Source organism: Pteronotus mesoamericanus, unplaced genomic scaffold (assembly GCF_021234165.1).
Source record: "Pteronotus mesoamericanus isolate MK-2021 breed Mesoamerican mustached bat unplaced genomic scaffold, CSHL_Meso_final scaffold_85, whole genome shotgun sequence".
NCBI classification, from domain to species: Eukaryota; Metazoa; Chordata; class Mammalia; order Chiroptera; family Mormoopidae; genus Pteronotus; species Pteronotus mesoamericanus.
Window position 1 is genome coordinate 21,190,614 of NW_026555329.1, and position 17,052 is coordinate 21,207,665.

A 17,052-nucleotide genomic window follows, 5' to 3' on the forward strand; every position below is an offset into this window, starting at 1 on the left:
CAACTCAGTGTTTCTCTTTCTTCCTTCTTCTCACTCCCTCAAATCAATAAAATAAAAAAATTTCTTCATTTTAATAAATATCTTACATTAAGTGTTCATTTTATCCATCAGCTTTCTTTGACTTTCCTAAAATCTATTACATGCTGATGATGACACTGTCACTCCGATTTATGAATTCTACAACACTGCTGTTTTCTATTTACACCATTTTTTGGACAGAAGGCCCTATTTAAACATTTAAATGAAATAAATCCAAAGTAAATACACTGTGAAAAAATATATTTTAATACATTGTGGAAAATACATTTTAATACATTTAAAATACATTGATTATTAGCATTTAGTTATTTACAATGGTATTTACAATTTTACTATTTTTTTTGTGAACAGAAAGATAACTATACAAAGAGCTGACCATAGACACAGAGCTATCTACAGCTGTTCCCTTCCAGCTCACAAACCGTAACTGTGCAGAAAAGGGTAACAGTTAGTTAAAGGGGCTACAGCCTAAAATCATTATGATTAAATTAGATTCTGACAAATTCTCCTGGGTTAAAAAAATGCTGGTTAAGCCAGAAGAGGAGGCAAGTGTGGACAATCTCCACCTCTTCCCATCTCATACTGTTGCTCCCTACCTTGACTGACCTGAACTTGAATTCTGGGAAATTTCATATATGACAGGCCTTCTAAGTCCAAGGCATTATTTTAAGCCTATTATTATGAGTTCATAGCAGGTGGCTTAACTTTAGGGTAGTCTTTTCTTAAGCTATCAACGCTAATGAACTATTAAACCTTTATTTTTAATTACAAAAAAAATTAATTTATTTTTCAATTATACCTGACCTATTCATTTTTATGACCATCCAATGGTTGTTCTAATGGTAGTCCAAAAACGACCAAGTGAGATGCCTGAATTTTACATGTTTCCTGTATGCTCTTAGTGAAGTTAACTGTCTGCACTATAAAATTTTACAGTTAGACTGAAAGCCTCATTCTGACTGAGAGGGTAAGTGAGAACATTAAGATCAACAAAAAGATTCTGAATCCCTGTTTGCTACAGAAGAATCAGATGAAAGTTTTAAAAGGAAAGTCCTGGGCTAATACAATTATCCACCAATCACTTTCCTTCAGGTTAAAGCAGCCAACAGCCTGCCATAGCATTTTCTAGATGAGAAAATAAAGTTTGTGTAACTTTGGGATAGCTACTGTTGGTCATAGCTATGTATTATTTGGTTCGGTCCTTGATCAGAAATCCAAACCTTAATTCATATTTTGTTCTTATAGAAAAAAACCAATCCATTTTATGGGTTTCTAGAAATAAATTATGGATAAAAATAGACACTATGTTCCTAAGGGTTTCCCTGGGAAGATACACATACAGAATGTAATATTTAAGTTCAAAATATAATTAATTCTTTTCTGTCCTTTTTAGCTTTCCAAGTGACTAGTAATAAATAAGCTAATGATTCCTGGGTAGCAGGGGAAAACTTTTTAGTCATTTTTCCATCTATGAATTTCATTAAACAAACACATGGCATATCTTATAGTAATATAAATAGATGATAACTGGAAATCCAGTTTTACTTTTTAAACTACAAATGATTGGTAACTGTTTCCTTAATAGTTATGGCAGGAGTAGGTCCAACATGAGTCCATATATAGCCCTTCTCTGGTCTGGTGGGAACTGTGGGAAATGGTGATGAACGTGACTTGAAATATTCAGAGGGTGCATGACAAACAAATTCCAAGTATTCCATCTTCCTTGGAAGATCCTCCTCTGGCCCTAAAGGCAGCCAATGGAAAGGTTAAACACATTTTTGAACACATACATCATCATAAAACGTTAAAATGCCTAGACACTAGGAGGAACACTCTGGTGGTGACTTGACATTAGCCCCTGGATCATGTGTTACTCTGAAGTTACTCTAACATTTTTTCTACTTTACCTGCTTAAGGAATATAGCATTCTCCCCAAAACACTGGCTCAATATAGAAAGGAATCTAAAAGGAGTGTTTAGCCTTATAAAATGTTTATTAGATGTCCACACTGTTCTTGGTTCTGTACATATATCAATACTTTGAATCCTCAAAAAGCCCTCTGAGGAAGGCACTGTTATTCCCATTTTACACATGAGGAAAATGAGGCAAGAAAGATTAAGGAAGCTGCCCAATATCACACAGCTAGGAAGTGGATGGGCTACGAGCTCAGACGGTCTGGCTGCAGGGTCTGAGCCCAGGAAGCCGAGGCTTAGGAGGAGGAGCGGGAGCAGCGCCCCAGCGGTGGCCCCGCCACACCACTGCCTCTGCTGAGGGTCCTGTCCGGCAGGTCAGGTGGCTGCCAGTCCACCTGCTTGTGTACTTACAAGCAGAGACTAAAACTGGCCAGGTATTGAACCTGACATGCAAGAGAGAATAATAGTGGACTGTTATTTGTTCCTGAGTTCTCGCTGAAAAAAATTTTATGTTTTATTCTCAAGATGCAAAAGTAACACATGCTCATTGCAGAAAGGTTAAAAAGTTCAGAGTAATTTAAAAACTCTGAATACTTTCAGAACTGAATTACTTAGTAACTTCTTGTGAGTCTACATGAAGGGCTGTTTATACCATCTCTTTTGTCATCACTGAACTTAGTAAGAGTACAGTGGCTGCCATTTCAAAAATCAACAATGATTTGTTATAAAAGGTCTAGAATGATATGTGTGATATGTAGAAGGATGCATATTGAAAACATCTAAGATTCTAGAAATAAGCATGATAGTTTCTTCAGAAATTATTTTTGAGTGGATTTTTATAAGTAACCTAAATAACCTAATTCCTGAGCAATGAATTCTTTTAATAGTTTAATCCTGGGTCACTCAAAAAAATCTTATTCACATCACTTTTTAATAAGTGCATACCTCCCTAACTCTAAATAACTGAAAGCACTCAAATCCTGATTTATGAAATGCCTTTCATGTTTTCTATAAAGCTTTTTACTTTATTGTATTTAATGATACTTATGCTCCTTTGTTATGGACTGAATTGCATCCCTCCCATATTCATATGTTGAAGCCCTAACCCTCAATGTGATGGTATTTGGAGAAAGGGACTTTAGGGAGGTAATTAAGGTTAAATGAGGTCCTGTGGGTGGGACCCTAATCTGCTAGGCTTAGTGTTTTTATGAAAGACTGAAGAGCAGTGTGCACACTGAGAAGGTGGGGGTCCACAAGTCAGGAAGAAAGCTCCACCAGGAACCAACCCGGAGAGCACCTTCATCTTGATCTTCCAGCCTCCAGAGCGGTGGGAAAATAAATACAGCATTCTGCCGTTTAAGCCATTCAACCTGTGGTATTTTGTTACGGCAGTCCAAGCAGGCTAATGCATTCTTATACAAGGAAACAGACTTCACTGGGTTCAAGAACCTGTACCATTTGTCAAACTCACCTATGATGTAGGATGCAGGATCAAATTGGTCCCTGGGACTGGAAAGAGTGGGAATGAGCCACGTCAGTGCTGCACTCTTCTCACAGTACTGGTCCTGGATGAAACCCCTGATCTGAGCATAGTAGGGTTTTCCATCTTGCTCATCAATCACAGAAACAACATCTCCAATTTGGTAATATACTCCCTGGTGGGGAGAGAAGATAATCCCATATTTAAAAAAATAGAACAGCACCACAGCTATGAACTGAAACTTCCTTAATGTAAAAGTAAGAGTTTTCAAAGTGGTTAATAAAAGTTCGCTGAAATGCACTAATGTACCAATGTTTATATGGTTGATGCTAATTCTAAAGTTGTTTCACTTTTGAGTAAAAAAATTTCACACACACACAACTTTCCTCTGGAGAGAACATGTGTCTATAAATATACTTTGATTTTCTATGCTGGGTAGAGCCACTGAGCTGCAGGAAGGTTAAGTGGCTTGCTGAAAGCCACATAAGGCAGAGCTGCGGCTGATGTTCCCACACCAGCTGGGCAGTCTGTCTCTGTGCTGGCTTGAAAATCAGTGCTTACCTGGTGAAAATATACTCTCTATACCTTCCTCCTCAACCATCAATGAAGGGAAAGAGATACTATAAATTCAAACCAAAGGAATGATAGAAACTTTATTATCATCAGTCTTTAGGATAGGGTTGCCCTTAATTTACCATACTTGTTCCCAGACTCACTGGCACCTGTCTCTTCCCTTCCTGTTCACTGGTATTTCTGGCATTCATACCACACACGGTACTTCATATCCAACTAACTAACCTGTGCATATCTTGTTTAGGCCTCTGCCATCTACCCTTATACTCGTCCCTGGGTCTTGAACTGGAAACGATCTCTCATTTGAACATCCATAATCGCTGGTCCAAATATTTATGACACTCAGCACTTCCTTAGGTGTGTGGAGATCTCAGTAGACCACACTCTCCTTGACTGCAGGAACCCGTCTGCAGGTGTGATTCATTGCTGCTTCTCTAAAACAGGGCCCTGGCAGCAAGTAAAGCTGCTGGGGTGTACACCTCAACCATAAAAATGATTCTGAGAAAATTCTTCCAGTAACTGAGCTATGACATGAGCACCTGATGGACCTGGAGCTTCTGCTAGACCTTTTATCCATGGATACAAAGATGACTGTTGCTCATGAAGGGTAGTCTTTATGGACGGATAGTCAATGTGGGTCTTTATGGACGGATAGTCAATGTGGGCCACAATCCACTACTTGCTAGTTCATGGGCAGATGGTAGACTGAATAATTAATGATACTTGATACAACAGGTCTCATGTGCTTTCCATTAAGATACACCTAAAAATCATTAGTACACTAAGTTCTTAGCTTAATCAGCTGTGAAAATAATGCACAGATTTGAAAATGTGATGATGGTAATTTTTACTATTTGCTGAGTGCTTACTCTGTAAGGTCTCATTAATGATCTCACTTGACCCAATGAGGTAGTTTTTATTTACAATCCCTATTTTATAGATGAGGAAACATTAGAGAGGTTGGTCCTAACCCAGTCACACAACCACTTGCTCATGCAGTAGAGCCAGGAGCTGAGCTCTGAACTTGGGCTCTGGCATTAGGTAGCCTCACTCCATGACTTATTGGCTATGTGACTCCATGTCCTCATCCACAAAATGGGGATAATAGGACCTACTTCACGGACTGGGTTGAAAGAAACAAAGCATGTGAAATGCTCACCTCAGTGCCTGATAAATAGCAAGCACACACTGAACTTTAGCTATGTATTATTAACTATGTAGGAAATGCTGGACATATAGGAGGGGTGTTTGCCTGTGTACAGACTTTTTTAGGCTGCACGGATTCTGGGCTAACAAAAAGAGTTAGACTCAAGAGGTATAATTGCTTGTGTTTCCCAGCTTTCAGTGCACTTAGGTCAAGTATAAAACACTAACCCTGGCCACTGCCCCTAAGTGACAGCACTTAATGGTTACTGCCTGTACCAGGCCTGCTAAGTCTTACAGGTTTTTTAAATGTCCTAATGCTTTCCTAGTTTTCTGGTTCAAAATAATGAAACGTCACCTCTCACTGATGTATCGAATGTCCATGGGCTTTAGTCCTAGGAAACCTGACCTTCTGCTTCATGAAAACATCTTGGCCTCTCTTTCCCACCGCGGACTTCCAGCAGGTGCTAATCCCCACTGCCCTTACCCTCTCACTCTGCTTTAAGGCACTTTTGAATTTCTGTGCCCACTCAACCCACTAGACATCCTCTACTAGTCTAAACCCTGCCACTGTCCTTCCCACTTTCAAAGTCATCACATTAACTAGGCTGGCTCACTCTTGCCCAGCTCCATACCACATGTTAATATGTTAAAAACAATTCCCATAAGCTACATTAAAAAAATTCTTAAGGTCCTCATAACATATTTCGATAGATAACTTCCCCTCCCACCTCAGCTCTGGATGAGATGTTTTATAATAGCTAATTCTGGGAGAAATCGCTTAGAAAAAAACAAGAACCACAATAACACTTTGTTACAGAGTAGCAGACCTTCACACTAACCCAGCATTCAAGTAGCACATTATAAAATAGGCCCAAATCTTCCTTCAGTAACACTATAGATGTTTACCTTGTAGAAGATTGATTCTGCAGTGATGATGGTAGAAACGGACTCAGGAGCTTTGATGGGCTATGAAAAAAAAAGAAACGAAAAATATTAGCACGTTCATATTGTGTATGTGTCTGAACAGGCATTTTTCCAGTCACATACGAGTTCTGTAATTTGAGAAATACTAAATTTGTTGTTTGGTGACAAAAACTATAATAAAAAGATAAATGATTTTCTGAATGTTGTGGCTAAGCACAATGTGAATATTCCCACTGCTATTTCTGCTACTATTAGCTTAACAACTGCTGGGAACAAGAGCACAAGCTTTTGACTACCCTTCTGAGAACTAACCCAAGCCCTCTTAGAACTTTGTTACACATTAACATTTTAGGTATAAAAATAAACTGCCTCTATTGGCCTGGGCATGACAGAAGTGGAAGTAATAAAAAATGGGTAGATGAACACAAAGTGAAAAAGTGTTTTTCCCTTGATGAACTTTTCCATCTCACTCTACCTATGGAACCAGCTATGATACTTGATGTCATCGGAACTAATATTTAACAAGCCTGAACTAAGACTAAAAGAAACTTCCTTGGAAGTTCTCCGTAATGTGCCACCACCCACCAATCATTAAAATCCATTCTTATGCTGAAAAACATACTTTTATGTAACAACAGAGAAAACAGGCCTTCCCAAATATGTCTTGGTATCATCCTTAAAAAGACTGCTTGAGATACTGATATTGAAATACCTGCAAAGAACATATTCTACCATACTTAAGAGGAAAACATGTTTAAGTGATAAAATTATAATCAAATGAATATTTACTCAACATGTTTTATCTAAACAACAAATGCCTAATTTTTAGAAAACTAAATTATAAAAATCTTAAACCAATTAGGGACAACTACTCTCAATAAGAAAATAATCCACAATCTGCTCCCCTTTTGTGTTTTATGAATGAACATTCCCAACTTCAGAAATGTCTTTACTGGTTAAGTCAACCATTCCTGTTCTGAAAAGGAAAGGAATACTATACCGAGGTTTTGAAAAACTGTCCATTGTGTTTGACCATGTTTCCTTGAATTAACAAAGATAATGAGAACTTACTGCACTAAAAATGTGTTTTCAAATATCCCTACCACAAAGCTTTCAACAACCTATTTTCTTACAGCAGAAGTGATAAAGGTTTAGCAAAATTTTAATTCTTATTCATCAAATTGATCTTAAGTCAGTAGAATACATTTTCTTGGGCTATAATAATAAACATATGGAAATTATTTCGAGTAGTATTATTTACTTAGATCTTTAATGAATGAAAAAAAAAGTCTTCCTACTGTACATGGCTGTACCATAATCCTTTACATAAAGAACCCAATAAAATGCACCCAAGGTTTATGTTTCTTCTAGACTCCTGTTTTATACTTCCCAGAAGAAAAAGAAAAGCTCAAAAAAAGAGAAAAAGTATTACTAGCTTCATGAACAGTAAACCACCTGCAACAGAGCTTCAGCCCGTTTAGAAAGTCTGGACCATTCCCCTCAGCGCTACAGAAGAGCTAGCAACAGTTCAGAGGTGGGAGACGAAGGCTGGGGCAGGGCACTTTACAAAGACAATGGCATTACAGTAAAAAACACTGTCCACAATCATCTTACATTTTTTAATTTAAAAATATGTCGTCTCCCTTTTCCTTTCGTGGAAACTTTCTTCTCAGCAGCTGGAGCAGATTTGTACTTAGTATTTCTGAGCCGAGCCGACCTCCTGTGGATTTCCTGCTTACTCTGTTATATAAATTAGAGGACAAAAAACAGAAATAAGAAGTGTGGAAAGGTTGCTTTCCGGATACAACCATCTTACAAGTATGCACTTGATACGGCCATTCAACAATTAAGTAAGAGTGTGCCTTTTCTTTTTATGCGGGGTAATCACATGAACTGGGCTAATTAAAACAGGGAGCGCTCTAGGCAAGCATCTCCGGAGCTTCCCAAAAGGTGTGAGCTGCTTACAACAGGACAAAGAGCAGGACGGTGAGTAAGTCTATTTATTTGAATTTACAAGAGAAAACCCACTAACAACTCAACTCTCCACCGCCAGAGGACGCTCTAGGTATGCCACCGTCTGCCTTGGAATACTTGCTAATTACACAATGACAAGGTACTGTTACTCCACGCCATGAAGACAAAATACCCTTTATGGACAGGGACAAATCCAGTAGCAGGACCCTATTTACGAATCTTTGTATACGCGTGGATACTGAGATGTCCGGTTGCTACCCCAAATATTATTACAATGAGGGGATTTCCCAAGGATTTTTAATTTTTTTGCTTCTTTAGACTATACATTTCTCACAAGAAAAGGTGCTTAGAATAGGCTGCACCAGCTAAGATGTCATCAGGGGATGAGGACTACCCCGCCCGGTCTGGCAGGGACGCGGCGCTCCCGGAGGCCTGCGCCCACCCGTTGTCCGCCCGCTTCGCTCACCTGTTTGCCGCCCCCTCCCCCGTTGCTCTGCGAAGGGGTGGCCGAGGTGCTGGCGAGGGTCGCCGCACTGAAGCCGGTGCTGCCGCCGCCGCCGCCGCCGCCGCTGCCGCCCCCTGTCCCGCCGGCGGCCCCCGCGCCGGCGCCCCCGCCGCCCGCACCGCCCCTGCCCGTGCAGTGGTGGCAGAGGATCTCCCCCTGCGAGCTCTTCTTCCACATAGAGGACGACGTGGTCTTGCAGACGCTGCAGGTGGGCTTCAGGCCCAGGGGCATCGTGGCCGGCTCGGGCGGCCCCCGCGGGCGCAGCGACACGGGAATGGCGACGGCCGATCCCGGCCGCCCGAGGGCCGGCCCGCCACGTCCAGTGACAGGAAGAACAGCTGGGGCGCGGGCGCCAAGCTGTCCACGTTGGAACCAGGCCGCGGCCGCTGTCCGCTGAAGGTAGGAAGCCGCTTCTTTCCGCGGGGAGCCCAGCACCAGCCCCGGGCCACTCAACACTCTGGGAGGCGCGGCCCGGGCGGGGCCTGGCCTGGGAGGAACCAGGAGGAGCAGCCCCGAGGAGGCTTCCGGCGGTGGGCGGAGCCCGCCGTGCCGGGACCCGCCTGACCGGAAGTGTCCCACCAGGAGCGCGCTCCTTCAGTCTGCCAGTTTCTGACTTTAGAACTAGGATTGGCAAGTGAAATACAGGGTGTCCAATTAATTTGAATTTCAGATTAGCAACAAATAATTTTTTCAGTACTAGTATCCCATGCAGTATTCGTGTTTATCTGAAATTACGCTTAACCAGGCATCCTGCATTTTTGCTAATTCTGGCACGCCTACTTAAGAGCCCTTTACACTCTTAAAAATTATAATTTAGGACCCCCATGTACTTTTGTTTATATGGATTATATCCATGGACATTTATGTGTTTGGAGTTGAAATAGATATTTCAGCCTAAGAAGTCAAGCACACTTTCATTACCCATTGGGTGATGTCATATGGCCTGAAGCCTCTGAACAGGACGCCAGTGAGAGAATGAGAGTGGAAAAGGCATATAACTGGCTTGGCATTGATGGGAAACCGTTCTGACCCCACGGACTTCCTGGAAGGGTCTTGGGAACTCCCTGGACCACACTCCAGAACAGGGGCCTTAGGACAAGCTCATTATGAAAAGCCAGCTGCCTTCTGCTCAAGTCTAGTCAGTACAGGCCTGTCCAGGAAAAGGAGTTTCTCCTAAGCTTTACTTAGTAAAGTGTGGTCGCGTTCCTGTCTTGATGATTCTGAGGTTTTTGGACTTGATATTCTTGGAGAGATATTGACAAGTGTATTTTTTTGTTTGTTTTTGTTTTTTAATTTTTTCAAATATTTTATTGATTATGCTTTTACAGTTGTCCTATTTTTTCTCCTCTTTATTCCCCTCCACCCTGCAACCCCCTCCCATCAGCATTCCCCCTCCCCCTGTGTTTAGTTCATGTCCATGGGTTGTACATATACATTCTTTGGCTTCTCCATTTCCTATACTATTCTTAAACCTCCCCCTGTCTATTTTGTACGTACTACTTATGCTTCTTATTCCCTGTACCTTTTCCCCCATTCTCCCTACTCCCCCTTCCCTCTGATATCCATTTCTGTGATTTTGTTCCTGTTCTAGTTGTTTGCTTAGTTTTTGTTTTTGTTTTAGGTTCAGTTGTTGATAGTTGTGAGCTTGTTGTCATTTTATTGTTCACAATTTTTTTATCTTTTTCTTAGATAAGTTCCTTTAACATTTCATGTAATAAGGACTTGGTAATGATGAACTCCTTTAAATGTACCTTATCTGGGAAACACTTTATCTACCCTTCCATTCTAAATGATAGCTTTACTGAATAGAATAATCTTGGTTGTAGGTACTGGCTTTCATGACTTTGAATACTTCCTTCCAGACTCTTCTTGCCTCTCAGGTTTCTTTTGAGAAATCAGCTGATCGTCTTATGGGAACTCCTTTGTAGGGAACTGTCTCCTTTTCTCTTGCTGCTTTTAAGAGTCTCTCCTTATCTTTAATCTTGGGTAATGTAATTGTGACATGCCTTGGTGTGTGCTTCCTTGGGTCCAACTTCTTTGGGACTCTCTGAGCTTCCTGGATCTCCTGGAAGTCTATTTCTTTGGCCAGATTGGAGAAGTTCTCCTTCATTTTTTCAAATAATTTTCGATTTCTTGCTCTTTCTCCTCTCCTTCTGGCAACCCTATGATTTGGATGTTGAAATGTGTAAATGTCCTAGAGGTTCCTAAGCCTCTCCTCATTTTTAAAAATTTTTGTTTCTTCTTTCTGCTGCAGTTTAATGTTTATTTCTTCTTTCTGCTCCAAATTGTTGATTTGAGTCTGGTTTCCTTCCCTGCACTGTTGGTTCCCTGTATATTTTTCTTTATTTCACTTTGCATAGTCTTCACTTTTTCCTCCATCTTGCGACCATACTCAACCATTTCTGTGAGTATCCTGATTACCAGTGTTTTGAACTGTGCATTGCTTAGTTCTATTTTGGGGGCTTTGATCTGTTCTTTCATTTGGGTTATATTTCTTTATCTCAGTGCACCTGTTACTTTGGAAAGGGTGGACCCTTAGGTATTTGCCAAGGTGGAGCAACCCAGGTTGCTGTGTTCTGATGCTGTATTGGGGGGAGGGGTCCAAGAGGGAACAATGCCACTTACTGGCTCTCGGCCAGCTTTTAGTCACTTTCCCTGCTACCCACAAGCAAATTGGGCCCTTCTGGTGCTGATTCCCAAGTGGGTGGGTTTGTATACATTCTAGGACCCTGTGGGTCTTTCCCGTGAACTCTCCTGTGAGGCTGGGAGTTGCTTCTGCCACCACAACCCTCACAGGTTTTTATAGCCAGAGGGTTTGAGGATTTCTCTTCCCACACTGGAACCCTGGATTGCACGGTCTGTCTTCACTCTCCAGCTGTTCCTCCCAGTTTATCCCCACTCGAATGTGGGAATGCCTGCTCTGCCAGCTGCCACCTCGCCTGTCTGGTCCTCCAGCTGCTGCCTTGCTACATGTCCTCTCTGCATCCCGGCTGCCCATCTCTGCCCCCCCTACTGGTCTGGATGAATGTTTCTGTTTTAACTCCTTGGTTGTCGGACTTCCAGACAGTTTGATTTTCTGGCAGTTCTGTTTATTTTTTGTTTTTATTTTTTTTTTTGTCGTCCTTCTTTTGGTTATTAAAGGAGGCAAAGTATATCTACCTATGCTTCCATCTTCACCTTGACAAATGTGTTAATGATGTGGATTGAGGGGGAAGAGAGGCAAAACAAATGTGTTGAATGCCTATGATGTCATTTAGTTTTTATGACCACCCTGGAACAAGATATTATTATCCCTATTTTACTGATAACTGATCAACAGAGGAACCATGATTTGGACTAGCTGTCAGCATGGTGGCTGCTCTTGGCATCACATCCAGACTGCCCTTTGGAGCATCTTTTGGGCCTGTGCTGTGGCTTAGTTATCCTTGCTCTGAGTCTAGGTTTCCCTAATAGTAAAACAAAATATTAACTACTTTCCAGGGTTGTTAATGGGGATCAAGGCCAATTGTAAAAGTGGTTAAGGAGAATAAGTAAAGAATGTTTTCTCCTTATTTTAGAAAAATGTACTCTGTGATGGGTATCTAGGTATGAAATTTCAGGCCCTCTAATATCTCTCTCCTGGTAATGTATTCCCCTCTGTATCTCATCTTCAAGGAACAGTCTCTCTTCATTGAGAACTTTGGCCCCTGGCTCAACAGCCTCCTTTCCGCCAAAGGACACCATCCTCGCTGGGGTAAACAGCCACATGTATAATCACCCAACACTCTGTTTTCTCCATGTCTCCTCTTCTCACTGATCTCCATCTCCTGTTCTTGACAGCTCCCGTAACCTCTGGTCGCATCCTCTACCCTCTGAGATAATCAGGGAAGAACTACATTTTTTTTCCTTGTAAATTTTTTTCACAACCTTAGTATCCAACTTATCCTTGCACAACTTGATTATCATCACAAAGTAACCACACTGGGGCAACAGGATTAAGAAATAGAACCTTACGACCGTAAGAGTCCCCAACCCTCACACACACATGCCTTATATGTCGAGATAACTTCTATAATGACTTCTAACACTGTAGGTTTTATAGATTCCCTTTATCAAATTAAGGAAATTCCCTTCTATTCCTATTTTCATCACAAATGTAGAATTTATCTAATGGTTTTCTCTATGAAATGATCACAATGCTTTTTCTTCTTTATCAATTAATGTGTGGATTACACAGATTTCTGAATGTTAAATTAACAATGAAACTCCTGGAATGAATCCAGTTTGGTCATGATGTACTATTCTTTTCACATATTTCTGGATTTGGTTAACTAATATTTTAAGATTTTTGCATCTATGTTCATGAGTGAAATGGGCTTATAATCTTTTCTCGTAATATCTTTGTTGGGCTTTGGCATCAGGTTATCTCAACCAAAGTAAGGACTTTAGATTTTATTTGGAGAGAGGAAAATACTCAAGGATCTTATATGTTTTGATATGAAAAGATCTCAGGTATAATTAAGGCTGGGGGAGGGAGCCATAAATGTAACCACAGAGGCGAAAGACCTGTACACTGAAAACTCTAAGATATTAATGAAAGAAAGTGAGGAAGACACAATAAATGAAAAGCTATTCTGTACTATGGATTGAAAATATTAATATTGTTAAAGTATCCATGCTACCAAGAGGAATCTATAGACTTGATGCAATCCCTATCAAAATTCCAATGGCATTTTTCACAGAAATAGAACAAATAATCCTAAAATTTATATGGAACCACAAAAGACCCCAAATAGCCAAAGCAATCTTGAGAAAGAAGAACAAAGCTGGAGGCATCACACGCTCTCATTTCAAATTATATTATAAAACTCTAGTAATCAGAAAAGTATGGTAGTGCCATAAAAACAGACATACAGATCAATGGAACAGAAAAAATAGCCCAGAAATAAACCCATGCATATATGGTTAGTTAATTTACAACAAAGAAACCAAGAATACACAATGGGAAAAGGACAATCTTTTAGATAAATGGTGTCAGGAAAACTGGACAGCCACATGCAAAAGAATGAAACTGGACCACTATCTCCTCCTACAAATAAAAATTAACACAAGTGCACTGGCTGGTGTAGCTCAATGGATTGAACACAGGCCTGCGAACCCAAGGGTCCCTGGTTTGATTCCCAGTCAGTCACATGCCTGTGTTGTGGGCCAATAGCAGGAGCACGGGAGGCAACCGCACATTGGTGTTTCACTCCCTCTCTTTCTCCTTCCCTTCCCCGTCTCTAATAAGTAAATAAAATCCTTAAAAAAATTAACACACAATGGACTAAAGATTTGAATATTAAGACCTAAAACAATGAAACTCCTAGAAGAACACATAGGTGGTAAGCTCCTTGACATGAGTCTTTGCAATGATTTCTTTTTTAAACTGACACCAAAAGCAAACATAAATATGTGGAAATACATCAAACTAAAAAGCTTCTGCACAGCAAAGGAAACCATTAGCAAAATGGAAAGGTAACCTACCAAACAGAAGAAAATATTTTGCAAATCATGTGTCTGATAAGGGGTTAATATCCAAAATATATAGAGAGAGTTCATAAAACTCAATAGAAAAAAAAATCTGATTTTTAAAAAATGAGTGAGCCAACAGGTACATGAAAAGATACTCAGAATCCCTAATCATCATGGAAATGCAAATCAAAAATCACAATGTGGTATCTCCTCATATCTTTGTTATAATGGCTATTATAAAAAACAAACGAGATACATGTTGGTGAGGGTGTTAAGAAAAGGAAACCTTGTATGCTGTTGGTGGGAGTGTTAAATTAGTGCAACCACTATGGAAAACTATATGGAGGTTCCTCAAAAAATTGAAAATAGAACTATCAAATGATCCAGCAAATTCAATTCTGGGTATTTATCTGAGAAAAATGAAAGCATTAACTTGAAAAGATATGGGCACTCTCATGTTCATTGCATTATTTACAATAGCCCATATACTGAAGCAACTTAAGTGTTTATTAGGGGACGAGTGCATAAAGGAAATGTTCTTTACCACACAAGACAAATAGGGTGTTATTCAGCCATAAAAAAGAAGTCTTGCCCTTTAGGACAAGATGGATGGACCTTGAGGATATTAGGCTAAGCTAAATAATACAGAGAAAGGCAGACAAATACTGTAGGATCTCACTTATATGTGGAATAAAAAAAAAAACAACACACCTAAAACAAAAAAAACAAGCCTATAGATACAGAGAGTAGATTGAGGATTGCCAGAGGTGGGGATGGGCAAAATGGGTTAAGGGGGTCAAGAGGTGTCAATTTCCAGTTATGAAATAAATAAATCAAGGGGATGTCAAGGGCACAGTGACTATAGTTAATAATGCTGTACTGCATATTTAAAAGTTGCTAAAAGAGTAAATCTTTTAAGTTCTCAGGACAACAGAAAAATTTTGTAACCATGTACGGTGACAAATGTTAATTGACTTATGTGTGATCACTTCGCAGTCTATTCAAATACCAAACCATGTGTTGTGCACCTGAAAGAAATTATTGTTACATGCCAATTATACTTTAATATAACTTTTTAAAAAGTGGGAAAAGGTCAATTTACAGAACAGTGTATAGAATATGATCATTCTGTGTTATTTAAAAGCTCCATGTGTGTGACTGGTACTTTTTTTATTCATTTAGGCAAGAGACTGATGACAATTGATGGCGACAGTGATGGTGAGGACGGGAGACTCTCACATTTCATTTTGCACTCTTTTGTATTGTTAAATGTTTTTTCACCACATGCGTGCATTTTAAAATTTAATTAGAAGAATGAGGAAGAGGAAGAGGAGGAGAAAAGCAAGAAAGAGGAGGAGGAAACGGGGGAGAAAGTATCAAATGGAAAAGGAAATAAAGGCAGTATTTAAGCCCTAAAAACTGTCTCCGAACTGGAGGTGGGGATATAGAGTGGACAGTACCTGGTTCAAGGACTGACAACTGAACCTTCTCACTCAACTCAGTTCCTTTGTAAAGTGAGGATGGCGTTGCCCACCTCAGGGCTGCGTGAAGATTTGATCAGTTACTGTGCTTGGCACACAGTTCAAAGTCAATAAATGGGGCTTCTCCTTCAAACAGTAAAGCTGTAGCATTTGTAACATCACAGAACTCCCATGCAGATGTACTAGTATAACAATGATTGAAAATAAAAATCATAATATACTAATTAAGTAATAATTATAGAATAAGTTGTACAGACTCCTAGAAAAATCATGTATTAAAAGCTTTCCTATGAGCGACTTGTAGACATCAGCAGCTGCAGTTCCTGCCTGACCAAGGAATGGCGCTGACCACAAGAGCTGGATGAAGGTCAGCAATCATATCAGAATGAGCAGAAACGCTGCCTGTACGTCCTGCTCCTGAATGTCAGCAGCAAAACCGGAGGTAGAGCAATGGAGCCACACGATGGCACCCGCAGGAGGTAACAGTGAGACCACCCAAGAGCAGAGCTGAGAAACTGCACGTGGCCAGAAGTTCCTTAGCACCCCCTTCCCACAGTTCCCCCGTGCAACCTCGCCAGGATGCCTGAGATGCCAAAATGGTTTTGGAGGCATGAGCCTGCCATCTTCTCAGGTTGTCGACTCCTGATCAAACCGCTTTCCTTCTCGCCAGTACCTGCCTCACTGGTCTGGCTTTTGGGGCGGTGGCCGGCAGCCCTGTGGGTTGTTTTCCAGGCTTCACTAGGGCAGCGATTTTTAACCCGTTCCATCTCATGGCACACATAAGCGAATCACTAAAATTCTGTGGCACACTAAAAAATATATTTTTTGCCAATCTGACCAAAAAAAAAAATAGGTATAATTTTGATTCATTCACACCAGATGGCTATTGTTGTGTTGGCTGTTATCATTTTTTCAAATCCGATAATATAAAGGAAGAAAGGTTAGTCCCCCTGACTAAACAGTCATGTATTGCATGTTTTAAAAATTCTCTGGCACAGCAGTTGAAAAGTCACTGTCCTAGAGTGACCTAGAGCGCTGTGCTATGAGGCAAATGGGACTTTTAGGCTGAGAAGGTGATGGAGGGGTCAAGGAGGGAGGTGAGGAAAATGGGGAGGAGACAGGAAGAACTCAGGAAGGCTCTGTCAATGAAGGCTTCCACCCAAGCCTGCTGTTCTCCCTCCTTGGTGCCTCAGGAAGAGCATGAGCCCTGAGCTCAGCCGGCCAGGCCAGGGCTTCCTGAGGTGCCAGGAGGGAGATTGCCGACAGAGAGAGGGACGCAGGAGAGAGGGAGCTGGGAAGGCGGCAATAAATACCTTCCAAGGGTATTCCTTATTATTAACACTAAGAGAAAGAAGGCTGACTTCCCTTGGGATTATCAGGCTTAGCATGTAGTCTAATTTGCCTGATTCATTAATTAAAACTCTTAAAATTTAAAAAAAAAGCAGATGCATAAAATATATCAGAAGCTGGTTTCAGCGAGACGCTGTTCACCACATTCTGTGTCTTGGTGAGTATGGGCAGTGC

At 40.7% G+C, this 17,052-nt stretch overlaps 1 protein-coding gene across 1 annotated transcript; it reads right to left on the reverse strand.

Annotated features, from left to right (window-relative positions):
- Positions 1–299: 299 nt before the first annotated feature.
- Positions 300–9,018, reverse strand: GATAD1 (GATA zinc finger domain containing 1). Its single transcript, XM_054564482.1, has 5 exons — positions 8,516–9,018; positions 7,690–7,815; positions 6,058–6,117; positions 3,424–3,607; positions 300–1,783 (listed from the first exon to the last, which is right to left on the reverse strand). Exons 1-5 carry the CDS (start codon positions 8,783–8,785, stop codon positions 1,593–1,595), a joined length of 831 nt encoding a protein of 276 aa, XP_054420457.1. The 5' UTR covers positions 8,786–9,018; the 3' UTR covers positions 300–1,592.
- Positions 9,019–17,052: the final 8,034 nt, after the last annotated feature.